The 25,718-nt window shown below is 40.0% G+C and overlaps 3 protein-coding genes across 3 annotated transcripts; 2 read left to right on the top strand and 1 right to left on the bottom strand.

Annotated features, from left to right (window-relative positions):
- Window positions 1-445: 445 nt before the first annotated feature.
- On the bottom strand, window positions 446-1,986 carry LOC306786437 (myeloid-associated differentiation marker homolog; the record flags this gene model as incomplete). Its single annotated transcript, XM_079281212.1, has 2 exons — window positions 446-1,042; window positions 1,735-1,986. The coding sequence occupies 2 exons, from the start codon at window positions 1,984-1,986 to the stop codon at window positions 446-448; spliced, it is 849 nt and encodes a 282-aa protein (XP_079137338.1).
- An 8,480-nt stretch (window positions 1,987-10,466) lies between these two features.
- Window positions 10,467-13,936, top strand: LOC306786591 (LITAF domain-containing protein-like). The gene is made up of 5 exons (XM_079281407.1): window positions 10,467-10,616; window positions 12,075-12,165; window positions 12,476-12,517; window positions 13,358-13,502; window positions 13,611-13,936. The coding sequence occupies exons 2-5, from the start codon at window positions 12,090-12,092 to the stop codon at window positions 13,714-13,716; spliced, it is 369 nt and encodes a 122-aa protein (XP_079137533.1). The 5' UTR covers window positions 10,467-10,616; window positions 12,075-12,089; the 3' UTR covers window positions 13,717-13,936.
- A 6,196-nt stretch (window positions 13,937-20,132) lies between these two features.
- LOC306786945 (interferon-induced protein 44-like) lies at window positions 20,133-24,915 on the top strand. Its single transcript, XM_079281899.1, has 9 exons — window positions 20,133-20,267; window positions 20,430-20,453; window positions 20,756-20,809; window positions 21,559-21,592; window positions 21,676-21,874; window positions 22,773-22,922; window positions 23,086-23,257; window positions 23,370-23,470; window positions 23,595-24,915. The coding sequence occupies exons 3-9, from the start codon at window positions 20,758-20,760 to the stop codon at window positions 23,754-23,756; spliced, it is 870 nt and encodes a 289-aa protein (XP_079138025.1). The 5' UTR covers window positions 20,133-20,267; window positions 20,430-20,453; window positions 20,756-20,757; the 3' UTR covers window positions 23,757-24,915.
- Window positions 24,916-25,718: the final 803 nt, after the last annotated feature.

Below are 25,718 nucleotides of genomic sequence, written 5' to 3' on the forward strand. Positions count from 1 at the left end.
CATTTAAGAGTTATTCGTTCATGATCGTAATTTATTTATTTAAGTGTTGAAACAACCGAATAATAGTGACACACCACATGTAAGCATGCACTATAAATCCAAACTTTTATTGTATTTCATTCATATTTCAGAGATCAACAACAATATGCACTCAACTGAGATGGGTCCGGTCATATCAATGCCGTCTTAAAATTTGATAATTAATAAGGATCAGATGAGAATCGGGGAGCAAAGATATTGGGATTACATCTTCCCGACATCAATGATTAGACACAGTTTCATGTTCTCAGAGAATGCATCATCTTAACTGATAAAAATCGACAACAGTGAAATGCTCAACAGAAGTTGTACAAGAGATGCTCTACATATCATTCTCCTGCTCTCGTGTTCATTCTTTGAGTCCCAGTGGACTTCCAACAGCTGAAATATGACACATATTTGCACCCTAGGTTCTGCTGACAAAGAACACCAGCCTAAAAGAGTAAACCGTATCAGCGATGTAAGCAGCAAGGTTAAAACACGTCATGAACGTGATAACCACTAAATTATCCCAGGGACATCTACCGGTAATCCCATTCTTGCAGTTGCTCGGCCTGGGATTGTTCTTGAAGCTGTACAACGGCCAGATGACCACAGCGGTGATGTACATCAACACTGCCAACGCGTTGCAGACTGTCAGGACTTTGTCAAACGGTGCGGGGAAGAGAGTCAGAAGGCGGCAGATGGTAAAAACGATGACGAGCAGGGCAAAAATGAAGCAAACGGAGTACACGGCAACGCACCACTGGAGCCCTGGAAACCTAGAAAAGTGGTTGTAGTCCAAGCAGATGAAGATGATGCAGGCCACGAAGGCCTCCAGAACCTTGAGGAGGCCTGGGACTGTGGACATGAATCCACTTATCTCACCAGGTTTAGCCCGGAGCAGCCCGACCTCAACGGCGTACAGGATGAAAGCCAGACAGGAAGTAACGCTCGCACCAATCTGTCTGCCGCAGCTAGGGCAAGTGTAGAAGACGGGATAGATGATGGATGCTGCTAGCACCTGTATGAGAGAGAAGTAAAACATATAGTGTCAAATGATTCAATCTGTAAGTTACTCTCTTGCAGTTAGTTTGACTTTGTGACTTTTATTGGGCGTCAACTCGACTTTTGCACACGTATTGTTGAAAATAATAGATTTCAAGCCGAAATAAATGCTCCGTGCGGTGGTTACGCCCGTGAGGCGGTGCAGAGTGTGAGTAAAACAACACGTGATACACTTGCAGACTAACTGTAGGTTGCAGACACACCTAAGAGAGATCCGCACTCTGAGTGCACCATTCTAGTCATTCTGTTTTTTGATAAAATTGTAGTGGTACAGAAAGCAACATGACCCGAATGAAAGCTCAAGAATACAGACCTGTAACCAGTGTTTGATTGTCTCAACCACTACATCATTTCATTTTGTGTTGATGTGGATTCGGCTGCCTTGAGTACCCGTCCGTTTAGGTTTACAATGTCGGTTGGAAAAAAAAGATCTCGTGTGTTGTGGTCGTCTAAAGCTCATATAGTGTATTAGTTTGAAATTTTGATTGAAATGTATTTTCTTCTTGACTTTAATATTCCCAATAAGAGCAATGTCAGTGGCGAATCACTGATGTATTTCACCAATAATCTGCGACAAATTTGTAAATTAAAAAAAAGTATCTGTAGATAAAGACAAATATCAAGAGAGTGAAAAAAAAGGGCACACACCATTAGAGTAGCCAACATGGCAAAAGCGGTCGTGAAGTCATCCCAGGAGATGGGCAGCTTGGCGCTGAGGCTGGTGAGTTCCAGGACTAGGATGATGATGGTGACACAGAAGCAGAAGCACCAGGTGAACATGCACCACGTCCAGAAGGACGCAGTGCTGTGGCCCACTGATGCCACCAGGCTGAAGGAGATACAGGTGAGGATCACCTCCAGTATCCGCACCACCAGCGTCCTGATGTCCAGTGTAACCATGGTGGTTGTAATCCTGTGGTCACTTTACTGTGGTTCTGGATAGAGCTAGATATCAATGAGATTATCTCTTTTCACCAACTTGTCTCTTCGATGATTATATTGTTTTAAATAGCTCCTTTGTTTTGGTCAGTCCTGACCTCTCATCCTGTTAGTGCTGACGACAGTAAGATGAATGTGAATTCTTTGGCCTCTCCCTTCACACCCGTTCAGCCCTCCCTATAATGGCCGCTAATCAAACATCTAATGCGCAAGTGCATGAGCTCAACGGAGGGTTTGTGTAGGAGGTCAGTATCTGTGTGTGCTCATCGGTTGTGTGCAAGGTCAACAAAATAATTCAGATATTTTACAGCAGTTGTGATCAAGAGGAACTGCACCTTATGACACAGTACACACTTCACAGTATTTGTCATCCATCATGTTTGCTAACTTAGCGGCTTGCCCACACATCAATAGTTCAAATCTGTAAATGTGTTACAGGAGGCTTAAGAGGAATTGGGCCAAAGTAAAAAATGTGAGAAATACAGAATAGGAGATGGAATTAGTCTTCCACTGGATTTGAAATGTAGGTGTGAGATACTGCAAAGGAAAGAAGATGAAGATTAGGATATATGTTTTGCTTTTTAATACATGGACAAATCAACTATATGAGCTATATTGATCCAAATTAAAACCAGTTTTCTGCCAACTGTGAACACACACACGCGCACACACCTTTTAACAAATGAAATAAGTCCAAGGGAGTTCTGAATCAGGCCTTTACCTCAAACGGATTAACAGCTTTAGTCAGGTTATACGACGGAGACATGTCAATTAAACACGTCCTACAAGAGCGATTTACCTGCAGACAAAAACAAATCATTGAAGGGTTGACAAAACCTGAAGGGACTTTTGTAATTTCTGATTTATTTGTGTGTATGGCTGTTTAATGCTTTCTCTATTTTGGAAAAAAAGAAATTGCCACATGATTCCTTCGACAAAACGATAAGAATAGAAGTAATAATACAAACTAGATAAGAGCAATTAAACTACTTCTGCAATGCCACAATCTCAACTGCCAGACATTTCCCCGTTGGGTGTTCCGCTTTTGTCAACACATTAGCATACTCACTGTTTCCTTATGTCATCTCGTACAGTATAAAACACAGGTTGCCTTTATGGCTAAATAAGTAAAAAACAAAAACAACACACAGCTTATGCAGCTATTCTATCTAACTAGCAATCATCCTGCTCAGGACGGGCTCTGCAATAGTAGCCCCAGTTGTTAACGTTTGCTCAAATGAAAAGAATAACAAACACTGTATTCGTGATAATTGTGTATCATACTGATAGTGGACGCTGTCTATAAAGAGAAAGATACGTTGCTTCCGTTGACATTATTAAGAGATTGCTGCATTCCACATACAGTAGTCCTTGAAAAGCGTGCAGGGTAATGAAACTGAGATTTGAACTCGACCCAGTAGCCAAACTCGACCCATCATCATTATGCGGCCTTCCCCCTCGGACATCTCAGTGTTTTTGTAAAAGTGGAGCTGGAGCTGTTCGAGGACAGAGTGAACAGAGTGTTTGGTTAAAAACAAAAAACTCAGGTTGTTGCTGCATCAGCTCATATTTTTGCTGTTGTGCCGTGATGTTACCCTCACAAGTGCACCTGTTTAAGCGACAAACCCGAAAACTGTTCGTGTATAAAATAGAAGCCACGATTGGGAAATCATAGTCAACACAATGTGAATGAATAGACTCGACAGATTTTTCAATAAATTGCTATCACAGTGGATTATTTTACATTAACCGTTAACACCATCCTTTCTTTGAAACCCTGACAAGTGTCAAACTGACAAAAACATTCTTCTTGTCACCTCCTATTGGACCGCAGACTGTATTGTTGATTGATGGTCCTGTTATTCAGCCCCCCTCCTCTCTTCTGTCCCTCCTTTGTCCCTCGACTCCCACAGTCGCTAATCTTTCACACTCAGAACACCATTTATTTAGCAGTCACTTGTATAGAGATGGTACGGTGAAAGGAAACTGGAATTAAAAAAATTGAAGACACAAAGAAGCGGATGGCAAGCTGGAGAGAGACAGATTTGTCTGGTTTCTATAAGAAAGTTCACTGAAAAGACAAAGAGGAAAGAGCTCAGAAAATCTCTATTTTTGTGGGCTGTCCTTAAAGACATCTACCTGTCGGTGAATGGGTTTGTGTCCTCCAGGGTCCAAATGCGGAGTACAGTACTATATATTTCCTGAATGTGACCAGCATCCCATCAAGGATCCATGAAAACTGCCACAATATTTCTCTGGCTTGGTCTTACAGTACTCCTGATCGCAAAACCGGAGTGTATTCCAACATTGAATCTCCCTTTACTATTGTACTTATTACCACAGTAGGTGAGAATAGTAAAAATGGGAGTCAGTCTTGGGTGTGCTTGTAATGAATTGCACATTTAATGGAATTCTTTGACATTTCCGAAGTATTTTTTAAAGTGATTCATAGTACTATAAAAATAAATACCAATTTAAAAGTGTTTACAGTCATGTTTTATCATCCTTCTTCTTCTATTTTTTTTAAAGGACAGTTACAACAACAAGTGTGTGGACAACAAGACCCTTTTGACCAACATGCCCCTGTGTACAGCTCACCACTGCTGGGTGATGACGTCCATGCTCTTGTGTTGTCACACATGTCATATGAACGACAAGTTGTTTAGCTGTCTGCATAACTCCGACCAAAAGCTGCATTCATGATACTCCTTCTTTTTCAGGTTTCACCTTTTTCTCCCATGATCTGGTATAAATTAAATTGACATGAACTGATGATGCTCCCTGCTTGGTCTGCTTTCCTGTTGTTATTATTATTGTTGTATTGCATCCATTGATAAAACATCAGTCTTGACATAGTGTTGTGTTTCTGGGCTACTTCACAACTATGAAATAGTGACATAATTGAGGCAAACAGTGATTGCTGGACCGTGACGACCATTAATCAAATCACTATTTAATGCTATTTCATACCCTACTTATACATAGCAGAAACTACAACAGAAGAAATGGAAAGATGTAGTAAAGCACACTGAAACCCAACTTCAGCAGTCACAAAGAGCCTGTGATACTTCAGCTGATCCAGAGGAACACATGATAAAGAGCAACTTGTCAGTATTCTTGTATGTGGCATCATGAGAGACGCTGTGTGTTCTGGTATTCCTCCTGCTGAATCCTCCTTAAACGACCCCACATTCTGCTCTCTGTGAAGGAAGAAACAAAACCTAGATTTAAACATATTAATGTTGCAACTCTGCCGACCTCCAGTGGCCATATATGAAAAATACACAGATTTATTTTCTCTGGATTTCCTCCCCACGTCCGCCTTTAATCCTGTCAGCGTTGTTGAAGCGTAGTGCATTCCAGATGTGACGGGTAGTGTCCTTGTGATAGTCCGGTGACCTCTCGGTATCGTCAGCCACCTCCTGACTTTCATCAGGCCTTCATGTGACAAAGTCATGTGCTTTCCTGTGTACTCACGTAGTGTGTGGGAGACGATGTCAGGATCAAACAGATACTGAACTGAACTGAACTTTAGACATATTGCTCTCCTCTGCATTAATTGTCACTCCATTTGTATTTGTCCAAATGTTGAATTACGATAAACTTTTATTCCACTACTTTTGCTTTACATGATTCATACTGTTTTGCAATAACATGGATGTGCCAAGGGAAGTGAGTACTATAAACTAGCAATTTGTATAACAGGCAGCAATACAACTGATACAAGCTCTCTATGACACAACAGGCTGTAAAGGCCCTCTGTATATATTATACACCCTCAGGTGATTTACTTATCAGATATCTTGTAAGAGGTGTACAGATACATTTTTTAAAAATTTACAAATAATCAGAAATTATGAAATAGAAAGTCGAAATGATAAGATAATTTAACACAGTGAAGCAGCTCTTCACAGGTTACTGTACATTTGACATATAAATGTACTGTGAGTACATTGAAGACTACTTTAAACGTGGCTTTACAACACATGAAATGCACATGGATTGTACTCAGCAAACGCACCCTTGAAAGAATTTTCAGCAAGAAGCAGCTCTGGAGTAGAAAGAATAAAACCGATGTGGCTGAGGTTGAACAACATCTGGTCAGTGTCATGGTCACAGATGGATGGACCAAAAGTGTTGGTTACATGGAATTGTGACTGACAGAGAATCAGTTTGAATATTGCTGCAGTTATTGGATGGTTTGAGCGATGGTGGCTGATCTTGCGAAGTGTCCAGTTTTGGATGGACCTATTTGACAAGCTGAGAGATGACGGCTACTTCTCAGACAGGTCCTTCAGTGCTTTCTTCAAGCAATACAGGTAATTGACACATACACAGGTGATTGCCCAATAATATTTTTAAGAGCCACAAATGACCATGTGTAGGACAGTCATTGCCTATGTTCTGTGCAGAGAATTGTGTAATAAATGGCATGACATAATGATGTAAAAGACCCTTTTCATTTTTAGGTTCTTCAAAGACATTTTGATAGCTGTGAAATATTATTGCAACATATGTTCAATGTCACATCTCTATTTGATCGTTTGACAAGAAGATACAATGATGTGTTTGTATTTTTCATAACTAGTTATTACTAGTTAGTTACTAGGCCCGTTGTAATACCTTGCTTACGCCAATGCATGGGTCAGGAATACTACGTTTTTTATGTACTCTTTGAGACTGAATATTATTTGCCTCCTAGGAAGAACTTAATGAGGTTGCATTGACCTGGAACAGCCACAGAGTCCGTCATGTGCACAACTCACGACCACCTAATGGACGTCCCTCCATATCGCATGCAGCCCCACAATGAACTAGATCGAGATCAATAACTTTTCTGGGCCTGCGTCACATTCATATTTCCGAAATGTTTTCTTTTGTTTCCTGTTTCATTCCAGGGCAAAAATGCAAACTTACTTACTGATTGCAATTGTAAAAATGATCGTATATGTTATAGCCTGTGATGGATGCAAATATAATTGTAGCTAATATATGCACACACAGAGGACTTTGTTGTTTGTAAAAACTGAGTATAATGTAAAGTTATTCACAATCACAGCATAGAAAACTGCACGTTTTCTTTTTGCTACAGCAGGAAGACGTTAAAGTAACCCATCAATAGGCTTATGACAATGATTGACAATGCCAAGCTGTCTTTTGGTAAACAATAAGAGCACTTGAATAGAGTAAGTAAGATAGTGCTTGCAATGTAAAATTAAAACAATACGTACATCTTAACAAGATTTGAGTATTATGTGACTTGTACTTGTTTTAGTAAATGTACAAAAAATAGTGACATTAAAATGAGGGTATTGTGGAACCAAAGTGCTGAAATAACTCCTTCTCAAGTTAGTTTCAGTAAGAAAATTGCTGAAATATTGCTTAGATGTGTGTTTTCAAACTAGTAAAACAAACAAAGTGCTTTTGTAACAAAAGCAGTTATGTGAACATAACAGGTAATGAAATACCTGTTATTACAAATACAAAAACATATAAGTAAACAGTCTTGGTTTGTTACCAACAGCAAAATGCACTCTCTTTTGGTAGCCTTCTGTGCAGCTCAATACTGTACACACATTATAGAGTGAACCTGATGTAAAGTGGTGTTTTCTCAAAAAGAACAGTGAAGCTGGTTGTCTTCTGTGCGTGTTATGGAGGTTAGATGAATAGCAAATGCTTTCAGGTTTTAACACAAGTTGACTTAAGTTATTGGTGAAGTCTAGCAATATCAACCATCAATCTGAAACTACCTCCTGAACAGAGACTTGAGCCTTCGGCATTGAAACATACCACTTAAAAGAACAATGTACTGAAACTGAAAACAATGTTTAACAAAACAGAAGTGTCAAAAAGCAGCTGAAAAATGTGGGCGTTCTGGGTACTGGGGTAAGTAATTGATCCCATGACCTTTCGTGATGTGGGTTGTATTATTCTTCCTACGCTTTCACATTCTTGTTTACCAAAATCATGACGGCACTTTGAAGGCATTTCCCATAGTGCACTGCTCATATAGTCATTCCAGTACATCCCTCAAAAAACGACCATCGTCCACAGCCTTTTCAAGCTTTCAATCGGGAAGAATAACTTACAAGTAAACGTCATCCTCCATGATACTGTCCTCAGAAAACACACAATAAGTTCTCCAAGAGTCCACGATGAAGCACAATCATTTTCTTCACTCTTTGGCTTGTTCCTGCAACACCTCCATGGAGGGAGGCAAGACTGATTCAAAAGACATTTCCTGAGAGAGAGGCACGGTATCATCAAGACAAGAGGAGTTTCAGTGTGGAAAGTTACAACACCACTATCCTCTAAAGCAGCGGTTCCCAAACTTTTTAGGCCACGCACCCCCTTCTACATCCCGACCGGGTTCACGCACCCCCAACCCCCCCCCCCCCCCCCACACACACACCTTAAAAAAAAAAAAGGCAACAGAGCCACATAAAAATCGGACGAATGAGAGAACAGTTTGCTCGCGCGTGGCGTTTGTTTACAAGATAAAAAACACAAAAACTCTTCCTGCACCGTGCCTTCGAAAAGGTAACGGACGATTGGCCAGATTGGCCACATCTGTAGGCTCGTCTACTTGCAGAGAGTAAAACTCACTCTTCTTCACGCGACCGACTAATGTAGCCAGGATGTCTTCGGACAAAGCATCGATGCGCGCGACAGTGTTGTTGGACGCGGGATCACGTCCAACTTTTTCGCTTCTCTCTCTCCAATCATACATTCCATCATCTCTTTAACATTGTTTCCCTCTCCACCACCGCCTCTCCTTCTCCCTATTACGCGATCAGAATACTCCCACAACACGCCGCCTGTCTCCGGCAGAAATGCGCTCATCCACGCACGGGAACAACACCGAGTTGTAATATATACCTCCATAACACCCCGCCACTCTCGGCTCATACCTCCCCAGCAACGAGGCACATCACCCGGTCACAATACCTCCAGAATGTCCCCCGGGTGAAATCCGGGACTTGGTTTTATGGTTCCGAGTGGCGGGCGCTCACCCGTTGGCGCCGGGACGCGAGGTCTCCAGCCGTCCCCGCCGTGAGGCACCCGATCGTCAGGTCTGTCAGCCCTCGGAACAGGCCGCGGGTCAATAACTTGTGGGTGGCGGGGTAGAGGCGAGGCAGATCACAGAAAAATAATAAAGACTAGAGTATGGCAAAGATATGTTGATGAGAAGCGTATTTGTACGTCAAACACAAACGTAATCAGGGAGAAAATACGTTCGTGGTAAAACGTAATTGAGAATGCATTTTAGTTTTGGGGGAACGTAATTTTTAGGAGACAGGACTGCACCGCCATTACATTTTTCCTCTCGCGCACCTCCTAGAGGCAGCTCGCGCACCCCCAGGGGTGCGCGCACCCCACTTTGGGAATCCCTGCTCTAAAGCATCCGCATGATGTAATGTGTCATGTTGTGGCTAACTAGTTGCATCAGTTGGGTCGACTGCGGTGTAAAGAAGGGAAACGCTCTCACCGCTTGCATTTGCAAATACTGTGCTGCTTCCAACATAAATATTTATCTCCCCAGCATCTGTTGCAGAAGTGTTTGGAGAGTGGTGAAAGACAGCAGGTCTGTCGTGTGTCTTTTCACCTTCTTGCGCAGTGGCCATGAATACTCACCCATCTTCACCCAGCTTTGCACCTCGAGAAGGCATCAGCCTCATTGATCGTTGCAGCAGCCTGATGTGCCACCCGAAAGACGCTGTGTGGGGTGGTCACCCTAACGGATGGAACACACACGCATGTATGGGGCTAAGACACTGCTGATGAACTCTTGTCATCTTTTCCACGATCCAAAGTTGATTAATTGCTAAGATGTAGGACATTTCCTATGCTATCATGAACAAAAAACAGGGCAGATAGAGTGTACACATGGTGTTTTACAGGATTGTAAAAGGAAACAAAGTTGTGGAAAATGTTTTGGTGGGAAGAATGGGGGCGGGTTTTGTATTTTATTTCGCACACATGTTTCTTATTAGACTGAGCTAGCAGCAAACCACAGAACGGACAGGAAAATACATGAACAGATAATCGGTAGGCTACAGGCAGCAATAGTTTGGTTGATAGTCTACAAACAAACAAACAAAGGGACATTTCTTTCTGTTCATCCAAAAAAATACTGTCTTGGTCTCTTGACCTTAAGTAGGCTCAGTCACAGTGTTTAGTATTACTCATGCACTGAATGTATGTGTTGGTAAATTTGTCGAGGACTGCTGACTGTAACAGTGACAGATCAATGATATGACGCATTATGTTCGGCCAACAAATAACACTTTGTTCTCAGCAAACAACCCGTCTCTCTGACCCTCCTTTCGCTGAGCTCTGTATTCGCAACGCTTATTGCCGTACTGGTCATTATTTGAACAATATTGAACAAACACTTTCATATTCATTCTGTTAATTATCTTTAGACCCACCCAGTTACATGAAGGGAGGGCGGAAAGTAGGAGGGGGCATGAAGCTGGGACTATAGTCCCTCGAAAAACAGGAAATACTTTTCACTGTCCTTCTTCCATCTCCCCTGGCTTCACCGTGATTCTTCCTACTTCACTCAGTACCAGGCTCCAACAGAGAGGGTGGGTAACTTTCTCTTTTATTTTAATGGAAAGTAACGGGTAGGTAAATCTGATTTTAAAATGATGTAGTTATGTAACTATCTGCTGCTGTTGCGATGGTGTAAACGTTACCAGCTGTGTGTATGAATGTGGATTTAGCTGATATTATTATTCAACCACTGTAAAATAAAAAAATGGATGCAAAGAACATGAAGGTAGTGAATACATATGTCATGTGAAGCTTATTCAGACACACTGACCAAACAAAACAGGGCGAGGCACAAGTACAATGCTGTGGTGAATTAATGTGTATGGCTCATGTTGCTCTTATGGATTTATGATGGATTGATGATGAGAACCAGGAAGGGACTGGCTGTGCTTGTTGAAACTGATACGTCGCAGCCTTTTTCTGTTCTCAAAATAAAGCAAAAAAGCATGTTGGTTTCCTTCACTGGAAGAGGCTCTAATGGATCTGGACAAGTATAAAACAACATTATCGATGCAAAGAGCTTTTAAACACAAGCACTTCTGCCCCACGTCTCCCCCACTTAGCAAATTACTTCCATCCGCCTGCCAGACACCAAGGCGTGCACCTAGACTCTGTGCTTCAGTGCAATTTTGAAATAATTGTAATGTACTTGAGTATTTCCATTTTATGCCCTCTCTACATTTCAGAGGCAAATATTGTACAAAATATCTGGTTATCTTATAAAATACGATGCACTCTTATCGATGAAACTGCTACTAACATTAGATCAAAGATTAGATCACAATTAGCTATCTTGACCAACTACAACAGTAAAATGCTGCTTACTCATTTATGCTTAAGTACCACTTATAAGATTACATAACACTCACACGAAATAGCCACATATTTGTCTCAGGAGATGGTCGAGTGACTAATGCAGTTGCGGATGTTCACGGTAGTGTGGCTTGTAAAGAGGATGTGAAATGTGTTCAGTGTCTAGATCCTCTTGAGATGTCAGTTAGTACACAGCGGTCTAGTCACTTCCTCTTGCTTCTGTTCATGAGTTAAATCAATACATCTGATCTGACCTCAATCAACCAGTTCAATCTTTCTTAAAATCATTTGGTAGATATATTTATAACTGGAAATGTGTGTGAGGTGTTACTGTTTGCTTCTAAACCCTCTTTTGCTCTCATCTACATTTGTGAAAATGTTTTTTTTTTTCTTGTATCTGGCTGCATTTCTAACCAAACATATGAAACTGTTGATGCATGCTTGGTTACAATACAACATTTAGTTTGGCTCCAGTCTATATTAAAGCTTTTCCACACATAGCCATCACTATGTCACGATGTAATGAAAAGTGTTCACATGTTTGTATTTTTTTGTGGCAGCAATAGAATACCGTACAATGTCTTACATTTATAACTAAGTTCATACTTTTTGCTTATTACCTTTTAAAGCCTGTTGATCAACTAAAGAAAATAATAATACGCATTTCTCATATGCAGTAGAGATTTCCGAAGATGGAAAAACAATATGAATCAACTCCACCGTACCCTGGACCACCTATGAACTATGGGGGTACAGTGCCACAGCCAGGTATGTACCCTCCTGGAGCGCCTCCACCTGGTGTTTATCAGGGAGATCTGTGCCCGACCCAGTTAAAAGCTGATACTGTTACCCCTGGTTCATTTTACCCATCTACAGCCTAACAACACTATTTCACACCTCTTTCTTTAAAACAAATGGACCTTTGTTTTTAAGCTTTGGCTGTATGACAAAAACAAAACATATATACTTACATACGCACCTACATGTATTTTATGCAAAGCCAGTTATAGATGATTTATGGAAATATCTGTTCTGAACCATCCTTTCCTGCTTCGGTAAACTGTGATTTATCCACCAGGTATTGCTTATGCTCCGGCCCCGGGTGCACCTGCCACAACAGGTGAGACTGTTGCTTTTGATGTTTCACAAATAAGTTTCAAATGAGTCCACGGAATCCAGCTGTCAATCACTAATGTCACGTCTTCTGCAACACAGCATGATGTTCATTTCGTAAATGATGCTCCCAGATGCAGCATTTTTCAGAAGATGTTCATGAATGCATGTTCACACCCTGCACACACAGGAAACACACCAGTGAGCACGCTTTGATGGACACACATCGGAGAGCAGATATTGTTCACTGCTTCTTCTTTTGATGCACGTTCACATTTTGAGTGTTGCTTGTAGAAGACGAGTAAGGAGCAGCTCATATGAAGTTTAGGCTTCTCACATGAAGGACGTGTTGCAATTATCACATCTACATGATATACAGTACATTTTAAAGTATTTTTTATGTGACTGCCTTTCCATCAATGACAGTTTCACACGACACAATGAGAACAATCTGATCTGGCATTTACCATGAAACCCTCTATCTTTGGATGCCTCAATGACTTAAGTTACAGGAAAGGCGAAGTGGAAAGACAGAAATAAAAGAGAAAGTCATGATCACGTTTCAGTTGCTGTGCTATTGGCAGCCTCTGCTGGTCTTGCTGAGTCAGTGCAGTCAGTACATTTCATCCTCACATCTGGTAATGACGTCTAAGACTGAAAAGTCTAAAATAACAACAGAAAAGTCTGACTTGCTGCTCACAACTGTTATTATTACATAATGCATGAAGAAAACAAATCATTAGTTATTGCCTACTAACTTCCAGTTAGCTTGTACCAGTGAATATGGAGACTAAAGAATATGGAGATAAAAGCTGAATTGTATGTGCTGTGTATTTCTCATCCTCAGTGACTCACTTGGTAGTAGCACCAGCACTACATGACATCCCAGGACAAACTGTGTGCCCTCACTGCCAGCAGTCAGTGATCACCAGCACAGAGCACACTGCCGGCCTGTTGACCTGGGCCGTCTGTGGTGGCCTCACCCTCTTTGGGTAAAAACCTGTGTAGTTTCTACCTCATAAAAAGTACATGAAGAAAATCCTTTTTTCACAAACGGGTATGAACTGGAATTTCATAATTCTCTTGGTTTTCACCTACAGGTGCTTTCTCTGCTGTTGTATCCCGTTCTGCGTTGAGGCCTGTCAAGATGTGGAGCATCGCTGTCCTTCCTGCCAAAAAGTCATCTACGTGTACAAGCGACTTTAAAATTCACTGTGAATGTAATATCACAACGCTTATCTGTAGTCTCTCTTGCTCTACAACGTTCTTTTATATACCGATCAAAGTTATAATCCGAAAGGCACTTATCCTATCCTGACATCTTCACTGTCATGGTGTGACTCTGTCACCCTATGATTTGAATGCTAATGATATATATATATATATATATATATATATATATATATATATATATATATCACGCTGTGTTACATACTAAACACTTTTTTGCAGCTGTCTGTTGTAGTCGTTAGTAGTCGGTAGTAGTAATTTTGTGCAGTTGGTTGCCGGGTTTTCTACCAAGAGGATACATAAGACTGAGAGATTAAAGCCATGCTAGCCGGTCTGTACACAGCGGTGCTGAATGCTCACATTAGCATGCTAGCATGCTGGAAAATGCAAACATACTAATGCTTCGTAATAATATGTTCATGTTTGAGTCATGGGTGTAAACATGCTAACACTTGCTACCTGTCATTAAACACAAAGTGCTGAGTCAGATGAAATGTCTTTGTTTTACAGGCGTGTGGTCATAAACTCAACAGAAACTGAAGGCTTATCTATCAGTTGCTAAGATTCTGGCGATAGAGGAAAGGTCCCGATCACAACAGCCATTCTTCTGGGAGCCATGAATGTCTGTATAACTTGTTTTTGCACCTGATTGCAGTCATCCAAGTGGCAAAGTATAAATGTGCTTGAAGCCAATGTGTCGGTTGTGAGAGGTGAGAGGCCGCCTGCACCAGAGGTCTGCCCAGAGGGCCACTTCCACCCAAACCTCCCAAAGGCAATTAAGAGCTTTTCTGCTCTGATCTCTCTTTCCCTGTTTTTTTGTCCCACTCTTATTTTCTAACCCGGTCTTATTTGTGTTTTGGGAGGATGACTAGAGAGTGAGAAAGATGCCATGCCTGAACCAAACCATTGTTAACATGTATGATTTGTGAAGTAAGAACTAGTTTACCCACAACATTTGGATTTAACTTATCATGTACAAATAGTGTCTCGTTGCTCCTGTAGAATTTGCACACATTTGAATTCGGTAATATGCATACATTATATATGATATGTGGCTCCATCTGACGCCCTATAGGGCTTTGTTCAACATAGCTCCACCTCCAGCTCTCCATACATTACACATTTTTACTTTGAAATGCAATTGCACTGTTAAAAAAAGACCTTTTTTTATTGTCTTTTAGTTCATTTCGGAAAGCAAACAGACCTCGTTGATAAATGATAAATAACAGCAGCAACACAATTTATTTAATGCATCAGAATTATAATGATTCCTAAATTACTCAGTACCACTAATTGCCTCGTATGCAAGTTTTCATTACTGTGTTTAAGAAGCGTACAGTGGAATCATTCAGATCAGAACTATCACACAAAATTTAGCCTAAAGTATTTTCTGTACTTCTAATTCAATACAAACTATGCTTTAAATATAGTTTGTAGTCACCAGCCAGGAGAATAATCGCTGTCAGTGTTGTCGTCATATGCAGGACCATATATTACAGAAAGTCAAGATTAAATCAGACATTGTTCCAATCCTATCTTTCCCTTTGCTGTAATATGAATTCTAATAATTTAAGTGATGAACAAAGTGTGCCTCATCTTTTTTTACAGTATTGTGCAGGGTACTTTGGGTAACTTTTATGTTCATCTTCAAGCATGTTACTGTAGTATTTATATCCAGCCTGGTCTCCTAAAAATTACTACCGGTACTTGCTAAGACTCGCTCCTTGAATGCAAACTGGCCAATCATATTGAGCATTGGTCAGCTCTGACCAGGGTCCAAACGCTGTTGGGTTCTGCTCCATAGACTCTCAGGAAATCATTTCAGATGTAATTTAACATCAGTGTAACTTGGTTCCTGAGAGGCTGGAATTCAATGTGTAACACAAACAACCTCCTACACGCCTACAACTGACTGGAGTGAGAGATAAAAATCTTTCAAATCACATGATCTAAAGGAAACTGAAAGGACGCTAAAACATCTGCGTGGCCTAAGATAATACGCATCACTGTAGATAACACCAAAAAGGCATCAACAACTTCGCTCTTCCCAGTGAGCACCAACCCGGACTTCAATGTTGATTTCTGGTTGAAATGGAGTCTGAACGTCTAAGACCTATTTTCACCGTCTTTTCAACTGACTAAAACACTGATCATCACCCCACACATACTCCCCTGCTCAGAGATGGGCAGTATTTCTATTACTTGTATTTGAAATACGTATTTCAATTACTTTTGAGTAATTTGTAATTTGTATTTGATAGGGCCGATAAAAATCGAATGTAATTTGTAGCAAAATACTTTAGAGTGGAGTAATTTTGTATTTAAAATACTCAAAATACTTTCTCCACGAATCAAAAATCAGTTCACGAGTTCAGTCTTCAGATCTTCAAGTTCAACAGATTGTCTGTCAAGTTAAATATTTTATCTGAGTGTCACAGATGTCAACTAGCTTGATGTATAATTTATGTCTGGGTCTGGCTACATAGCCTATTGTATATACATGGTGATGGTTATAATATCAAGCTCGATGCTAACATGCTAATGACGCGAGCATGCTGTCTAGGCTAGTGCATAGCCAGTGTTTAGCAAGTTAACTTATCAGTTGAGTAGCTAGCTATAGGAGGAGGGAGATTGGGAGCTTGTATGTTCATGATAACCTTATCAAGAGACGTCTGCCCATCTAATCATGCACTGAATTACAAGTTATGCCAGTGGCGGGCCGTGCATTGTATGCCTGGGCCTTCACTGCTGTCCTGCAGCTGAAATACCACCTTATAGCCACATGATGGCGCCACAGCTATTCGTTTATAAGGATGTAACTATTTACGTCTTCGTATTAACCCGTTCGGTATGAGGCTTACAATACGTTTGAACAGTGGCGGCTGGTGGAAAATTTTCTAGGTAGGGCTATCTTATCAATTTCAGCAAACATCCCAGTATGATTTAATGCAAACAAATTAATGTATCAAACACGCATTACTACTTTGCAGTTAAATATTTAACATTTATTCCAACACGAAAAAAAGCAGTAAATAGCACTTATATAATATAATATAACATGTTAACAATAGCGTGTATTCCATGCTACTGTGATCTGTGAAATATCCAACAAGTTTTGTTGGATATATTTCAGTCAAACAATCCAGCTTTGTGATATGTTTTGCATAAATAATTTTATTTACGTGAAGATACATTTAAGGAACTATTATTTGACATTATTTTCTTGTTTGATCCGTGCTCTCAAATATCAGAGGATAATCCAAACTACAACAAGGACCCCACTCTGAATGACCACGTTCATGTTCTGGTTTATGTCATCGATGCCGTATTTGTAAATATACTGGATGATGAATCTGTGATAAAGATGAAGGAAGTCAGACTTGCAGCTGCACACATGGGTAAGGTTTAGTTTTTGGGGTTCATAAATGAAATCAAATAACCTGACAAACATGAATCTTTGTATCGGCAGAGATTCCCCAAGTGACTATTCTCACCAAAATTGATGCAACTTGTCCAGAGGTCAAGGCCGATATAAAGAACGTGTATAAGAGAAAGTACCTGAAGAAAATGGTAAGTTTCTATTTCATGAGTTTGTAGAGTTGTTATTCTAATTGGAATACAATTTTGCTTAACATTTAAAAATGTAACAACTTATCAGTAAACCACTTACGCTCACATCACATCTAAGGGCAATTCAGAGTTGTCAATTAACCAAAGCTTCACGTCTTTGGTATATATATACGTAATCAGCTCATCACATAGGCAAGTCTGTTAATTCAAACTGTATGGTCTTGTTGTATTAGCTTTTTGCAAAGACTTGCACTGATATGTCAACATATGTGAGGCACATGCAAACCCACAGTATCACAACCAAAGCTTATTTTAAGTTTGTTCATCCTGGATGTCATAGAACTTTCCAGAAGTTCAGAACATTGTGTTTCATTTAGTTTGTTTTACAGTCACTCGTCATCAGAGATTGAGGATACCAGCCAGACGCTGCAGTCAAGTCCTCTTTTCAGGTGTTCTCTCTCGTTATTGTTTTCATTCATGTGAGTTCATGCAGTTCAAAATAACTATAAATGTGTATAAGACCTGTTAACCAGCTAGACTGTGATGCAGTTATATTACACTGGTCTTGATACTATTTTAATTCAGCGTTTCACTCTTAATGCTATTTTGATTCAGTGTCTGAGGGAGTCACGCTGAGATCGAAAAGTGGCCGATGGTATGCTGTTGTTCAGAGGTATGTACCGATACCTGGAGCAGTATACTGCTGTTGTTCAGAGGGAGGCACCGATCCCTGGAGCAGTATACTGCTGTTGTTCAGAGGGAGGCACCGATCCCTGGAGCGGAATGCTGCTGTTGTTCAGAGGGAGGCACCGATCCCTGGAGCAGTATACTGCTGTTGTTCAGAGGGAGGCACCGATCCCTGGAGCAGTATACTGCTGTTGTTCAGAGGGAGGCACCGATACCTGGAGTGGAATGCTGCTGTTGTTCAGAGGGAGGTACCGATACCTGGAGCGGTATGCCAGTACTTTTCCAACGGCACACCGTTTCCTGAAGACAGGTGCTGCTTGAAAGTTCATATTAGTGGTATATGCCCTTGAATCAGAGTGGTATATATATATATATATATATATATATATATATATATATATATATATACACACACATGTACATATAGATATAGGGCACATCAGTAAATACTAAATCACTTAATTGTCATTTAAAAAGCCTTTCATATCTCCGAACAAGAAAATGGACGGGATAAAACAGATACATCTTTTTATTTAAGACGCTGTGTTGGGCTACTTTGTCAATAAAGTAAAAAAAATACATTTACGGCATCACTGTTCGTGAATGAAACCAATTTACATAAAATGTGCATATATGCATCAAGAGACGGCACTGGTGTGCCTGTCTGACAGTCGACTACCACTTTCAAGCGGAAGCTGCCTTCAGCAAACAGTGTGCCGCTGGAAAGGTACTGGCATATGATGAAGAATACACATTGTGGCCAGAATTCCTAACCAAATGACTCCTAGGTGCTACTTCAGCCCCCCCCCCCCCCTACATTACAGTATGTACATAATATCATTCTACTGGTTACATTATACTGCATACTTTATAAAGTGGCAATACATGTAAATACTTTAGAACAGTTACAAACAAAGGTGTACTCTACAGCAGTAAATGTACTACTTCCTTCATTGGTACTTTCCATGATGCATTTTTTTATTTATTTTAAGTCACATGACTGGCCTCATCCTGAAAGTGAAAGTCAGGATAACATATAAAATAAGAACCGTTCTTGCTGTCCACATTACTTGAAGTGGCACTCTGCAGATATAAGGTAAGGTCTTTCTATTATAACAACGGGTAATGTGTAACTGATTTTATTCATATGGTTTCATAAAATGTTTGTCTCTTTATGAATTTCAAACAGAAACACACTTTTATGAAAGACATGCTTGATGTACTGCAGAGTTAAGCCTTCACTTTTACTTCTATATGTAATTAATCACTGAACTTGACTGTCATTTCAATTTGGTACGTGTTGACATAACTTTGACATACTTGAACTATATTTTCTTTATTTTTAGTTAAATTTGTGACCACAGTCTTGATGGTTTTACCTGTGTGTCTCCTGTTATCATCTTCTTGCTGTTAGCAACTGCTAGCAGTGATGCATGACATGTTCTATGTTTTGCATTGTATATTTGCATTGTATATTTGCATTGTATATTTCCTGCTACTGTATATGTGCGGCTGCAGCAGTAACGCAGCCGCTGCAGCGGAGCGTTTTGGTAAAGAGGGAGCTGAGCCGGAAGGCAAAGCTCTGAACTTAGTGGTCGATCTACGTTCCGACCCTCATCTATGGTCACGAACTCTGGGTCGTGACCGAAAGAACGAGGTCGCGGATACAAGCGGCTGAAATGAGTTTCCTCCGTAGGGTGGCCGGGCTCAGCCTTAGAGATAGGGTAAGGAGCTCGGACATCAGGAGGGAACTTGGAGTTGAGCCGCTACTCCTTTGCGTCGAAAGGAGTCAGCTGAGGTGGTTCGGGCATCTAATCAGGATGCGTCCTTGGGGCCTCCCATTGGAGGTTTTCCGGTCACGCCCACCTGGGAGGAGACCCCGGGGAAGACCCAGGACAGCTGGAGGGATTACATCTCCCAGCTGCGCTGAGAACGCCTCGGGATCCCGAATGAGCTGGAACATGTTGTGGGGGAGAGGGAAGTCTGGGTCAGCCTGCTTGGCCTGCTGCCACCGTGAATGGATGGATGGATGGATGGATGGATGGATGGGAGGGATTTTAAAGGGCTTACATTTTGGAACTCTGCATCAGGATGTCCTGGTATTATCTGAGTGACACTCTGAGTTGGTTTTGAAGTCAGTGCACGCTCTTGCAGTAACGCCTCGTGTATAACAAGTACAGCCAAACATCGTGGGTGTTGGCTTGACAGTGTTTTTCAAGGGAGACGGTGGGTTGACTGCAGTACTTCTTCTCACGGGCATAACAGCGGATGTAAGATTTTTTTTAAATATTATTCATTTTGAGAAACGTCATCTTAAACTACAAGACCGTGATGGATGTTTATCCCAATGCTCTTATAATGGCATGACTTACTGTATGAACTGTATCATTCAATTCATACAGAGGTACAATTTAATTTTGCTTTCTGTCCAGATACTTCTTTGGATCCAGTGAAAGGTAAAATAATAATAATTTCTTGACAGTTTGTCTTTGTACTTTCACTTTCTCTGTAATCTAATTTTTGTGTTTTCTGTGAATTCAATTGGATACATTTAATTACACATATTCAAAAATAATAAATACTTTGCTTGTGCAGCACCTGAGTCTGTTTTACCGGTGATACACTTACAACATGTCTGAACTTACAAATGAATATTCTGAAATATGAAACCTCAAATATTCTGTTTACGTTTGGTTTGTTTTTCGTGATGAATATTGTTTAATAATGTTTCTTGTTTACACCTTATATCTTTTTGTAGTCATGGGTGGAGGATCGTCTTGTCCGCCTTGTGAGCGTCCTGCGCCTCCTGACCGTAAGATACTCAAAATATTTCAGAACATTGTTAAACTCAGAAGATTGTCTCTTTATGAATTTTAATTTATGAAAGACATGCTTGCTGTACTGCAGAGTTAAGCCTTCACTTTCACCTCTATACATAATTAATCACTGAACTTGAAAGTGAAAATTGTCTTGACTGTCATTTCAATTTGGTACGTGTTGACATAACTTTGACATACTTGAACTATATTTTCTTTATTTTTAGTTAAATTTGTGACCACAGTCTTGATGGTTGTACCTGTGTGTCTCCTGTTATCATCTTCTTGCTGTTAGCAACTGCTAGCACTGATACATAACATGTTCTATGTTTTTCATTAATTATTTGCATTGTATATTTCCTACTACTGTATATGGCTTAGCTCTTCACGCTCGTTAAGCAGCTTCATTTTCTATTCAGAAAAAAACCTTGAAAAATAAATAGAAATAAACGCTTTCATTTGCTACTAAGAGTATTTAACTGAACTTAACATTTCAATTTGGGCATTGGCAACATTCCTTCTCCAGAACATTTTATTGAAATTCATGCATATTTACATGTTAATGTCTCCCTTTACATCAATGGGGGAGGTACGTCTTGAATTGTAATAATTTCACCTTCTAAATGTTCCAAATATTGCAAAAGTGATTGAAATGTATAACGCGATCATTTACCAAAAGGAATGCATGATGTTGCTGAAGGTTTACGATACAGCTTTGTGTTAACATGTGTAACTTTCTCTTTAGCATATCTTAGTCAGCCATGGAGGAATGTGAAGGAGTGAGTATGAGTCACACGTTGTACATTTAATGATAAATATAATAAAGTATACTGTTCTCATGTTCTTTTTATTTGATTTCAAGTGACTACCAGGAGAATCTTGCTTTTGTGAAGTCTTACGAACCTCGAAACCAAGATGTCAAACATCTCCGAATTCTGCTTCATGGACCGGTCGGTTCTGGCAAGTCCAGTTTCTTCAACTCTGTTGACAGTGCTTTAAAAGGCAGAGTTACTGGTCGAGCTCCGACAGATGCAATCTCTGGAAGCAGCTATACCACAAAGGTACGAATAACTTGTTCATTGTGGTGATTCTGAAGAACTGTTTAAATGTTTCAAAACCCATCACAGCCTTATCACTGAAATGGATATGAAAGCATTAAAGATAACTGATCACATTTGTGCATTTCCACTGATAATTTCCGTACACTATCTAATATTTAGCTTTATACCATGGTCACTAAAACACATCAGGATTGTGATTGGTTGGAAGGATTAACATTTAGTAACCGAACAGTTTAATTGGACATCTATGATGTATTGTAGGCCAATGTGTTCAATTGCCTTTCTACATTAATGTATCATTACGACACTGTAGGTAATGCATCCAACACTGACTCTTAGCAAAAGAGTTTGGAGCTGGTGTTGTTTATGTCCCCATCACCAACAGCTGTAAAAAATGATGAAAGGCTTCTCAGTTAAAACGACGCAAATTTAATTTGTAATGTGTTTGATATTTGCGTAAGTCTAGAAGTACAAATAAATTAACGTTAAACTATAGAAGGATTGAAATAGAGGACTAAAAAACATTTTTTCCCCAAAACACTTTAAAACTCTGAGCCCAGCCTTGTGAACCTGTTACAGTTTAGATGTTGCTTAACGTAGCCTAATCAGCAGTGCAATAGAGGACAGCAGAGATACAGCAACAAGAGTTTGATTCTGAACTTTTGATGATGTGCTTTAAGTTTGGCAAAAACAGCACATACATTTGGTATAATTGTATTGCACATCCAGTTCATTATTTTGTTCCCATGCAGACAATGGAAGCTTAGATTTATAGCTTTAATTGAATGTCTCACCTGCTGTTGTCGTGGAAGAAATAATGTCTGTTTGACATTTTTTATTGCAAATTGATCAGGGATTTGCTAAAGTGATGCAAATAATTCCACCTTCTGCTTTACAGTACAAGGCTTATAAAATCCGCAAAGACGATGGCAGCTTTTACTCTGTCATTTTCAATGACATCATGGGCTTTGAGCAAAATACTAATACAGGAGTTGATGTGGAAGATGTGAAACTGGCCATGAGGGGACATATGCCAAATGGTTATCAGGTACAACTCTTTGAACTCTGACATTATTTCAGTTTTCTACTTTTCTTTTTTCATACGGTTTTGCATTTTACACTTTTTTTCCATTACATGGTGCCAATTGCTATTGTTTAACTGTTATATTGAACAGTTAACAGTAGATAATCTTTTTAAATCGTTTTTCTAGTTCAATCCTGTAGCCCAGCTTCAGGAGACTGATAGGGACTACATCTCATCTCCCACTCTGGAAGACAGAGTTCACGTCCTGATTGGTGTCTGTCCTGTTGACTCAGTATCTTTGATAAGTGACGAAGTTGTGAAGAAGATGAGAGAAGTCAGACTAGCAGCCGCTGAACTGGGTAAGAGCCGACATCACAACGATCATGACTGTGTTCACGAATGGAACCAGATCTGGTTTAATGAATCAAAATACCAGCAAAGCAAATATGGATTATGTTTCTGTCTTGACAGGAATTCCCCAACTGGCTATTCTCACCAAAGTTGATGAAGCGTGTCCTGAGGCGAAAGAAGATATAAACGAAACATACAGGATCAAGTACTTGAAGGAACAGGTAGGTTTCTATTGGTGATTTTGTATTTGTTGTTAGAGTTCAATTTTCAGAATTTGTGCACAAGAATCTCATTTTTTTGTCACAACTTTGCCATTCACGAATCAACTGAAATCCTGTTTCTCAGGTCGACAGATTCAGCATGTTGCTCGGCCTTCCACTGAACTGCATCTTTCTTGTGAAGAACTACAGCTCAGAAATTGAAACAAATGATGATATAAATGCGCTGATCCTGACCGCACTGAAACAGATGATTAACTTCGGAGATGACTTTCTTGACGACCTGTAGACTGCTGAGCTAAACCTTGAATGACCAGTCCACACATTCTCACTCCCAACTGGTCAAATACAAACGCTTGGTCAGTGGCCTTAAGCCTCAAACAAAGCTCTACGTGTCAGTTTCCACTTGTTGCATGCATAGTTTCTTTTCAAAATAAACTTCCTTCTTTACAGAAAGTTAGGTTGAGGAAAGAGAGTGGGTGACGTTAACTTAACTTACTAACAACTCAGTCACTCCTGAGTGACTAACGACTCTCATGACTAACGACACGAACAACTCACGCAACTAACGACTGACGTGAAAAAACGTCTACGATTACTTTAAGCTTTGCACGGGACACGAAGAGTGGTCTCCTGGATGAAAGTCCATTGTTTGTGTGACCCACATCCCCTCCTTCCCTCTCTGTGTGGACTATCTCACTCTTTATACTGCGTCAGTGCTCTGAGCATATGATAATGATGTGGGTGGGTTTTCTTTGGAGTTAGCGTAAAGCCCAGTGTGTCTCATCCAGAAGCTAAAGGGTGCATGAAGCATGAAATAATTGCTTCTTTAAAACAATAATAATAATAATAACAGTTGTGTGCAGGATGCTTTTTGTGGTTTTTATTTTCATTTTCAAGCATGTTATGCATATTTTGTAGGCTTCATCACATGCGTGATTGTTGAGTTAGTTTAAAATTCAGAAAATGTTTCTCCTATTTTACTTTGTGGGATAAAATAAGTACAAAATAACCTGTTCAAAATGTGGATTTGCAAAAAATATGGTTGTGTGTGGTGCAACAGTACATGAAATACATTGTGTAATAAATATGAAAAATACACAATAATGTTATATCAACATGTATGTGCACTTTGCTGTTGTGAAATGGTTTTTCCTCCTGCTTTTTATTCCAATAAAATAGTTTATTGCAGGTTTTTTTCTTTGATTATATCAAAAGATTGTTTTAGTAGCCTGTGTCCATCGGTGCTGTTGATCACTAGGATGATGATGGGGTGGGAAAAGTTAGCTGAATCAAGTTACTGGAGTAAGCTAAGCCACATGCAAACATAATACTGCATTTTCTGTTTGCAAGCAGACAAAGGTGAGGAAGCACCTTCACACAAAACACAGTCAAAGGAGAACAATAAATAGTTTTGTGTCTTCACCTTCAACATGTTCTTCGTGTGTTCTCCATGAATGTGCCTGTAAATATCCACCATAGGTCAGCATTTATTCTTATTAAATGTGTCAACTATTTCCGTAAATTCAACTTCCTACCTTTGTTATTTATTCATCGACATTTCAAATCGCTGTGGCAACACTAATGTCATGGTGCAGTATCATATATTTAATATCTGTCCTAGTCTGTATTATCACAAAGTTATCTACATACAAGTGAAAATGAAACTATCCTGAGTGTGGGAGGGAAGCCTGTTGTAGCATTTGTTACCTACACCCTTCCTTTGATTCTGATCATAATATTTTGAGCAGTGCATGCAGCTAAGCCTCCATGACCTGCTGTGGGTCTGGACGGCGTTATCAGCTGTTACCATATGAGGGCAGTGCAGAGTAGAGGCCATGAGCCAGCCAGTGGGGCAGCTCATGTGCACGAGAAGGCACATGTCAACAAAGCACAGAGAAGTTGTGATTACAACACACACACAGAGGGAGAGTAACTTCATTCTCTGCTCAGGTAGACACTCCACTATATCTTTACATAGCAAATAGTTGTTTGCTGTATTAATGCTCAGAGTGTCGTATGTATAGCACCTTTAAAATGTTGAAATGGAAAAAAGTTTAAATATCCATTCAAGTGTGTCCTTGTGTTGAAGTATAAGCAATAAACATTGGATTCCATAGATACTTTACTGCGACCAGCACAACATTTCCAAGCTTTTGGGGAAAAATGGTGTATATAAAGAGTAAAAATTGTGGGAGTTGGAGCAATTTGTTTGGAAAAATCACAGAACATTATCCTGCTCCGCTCCACT

This window comes from Melanostigma gelatinosum, assembly GCF_949748355.1.
Source record: "Melanostigma gelatinosum genome assembly, chromosome: 13".
NCBI classification, from domain to species: Eukaryota; Metazoa; Chordata; class Actinopteri; order Perciformes; family Zoarcidae; genus Melanostigma; species Melanostigma gelatinosum.

Bases quoted from the DNA above. Each gene is read 5' to 3' on its own strand.
- LOC306786591 (XM_079281407.1), top strand. From the start codon at position 12,090: ATGGAAAAACAATATGAATCAACTCCACCGTACCCTGGACCACCTATG. The intron at 12,166-12,475 runs GTATGTACCCTC...TTTATCCACCAG, and splicing joins GGGTACAGTGCCACAGCCAG to GTATTGCTTATGCTCCGGCC. The intron at 13,503-13,610 runs GTAAAAACCTGT...TTTCACCTACAG, and splicing joins GGTGGCCTCACCCTCTTTGG to GTGCTTTCTCTGCTGTTGTA.
- LOC306786945 (XM_079281899.1), top strand. From the start codon at position 20,758: ATGGGTGGAGGATCGTCTTGTCCGCCTTGTGAGCGTCCTGCGCCTCCT. The intron at 21,593-21,675 runs GTGAGTATGAGT...TTTGATTTCAAG, and splicing joins CCATGGAGGAATGTGAAGGA to TGACTACCAGGAGAATCTTG. The intron at 23,471-23,594 runs GTAGGTTTCTAT...CCTGTTTCTCAG, and splicing joins TCAAGTACTTGAAGGAACAG to GTCGACAGATTCAGCATGTT.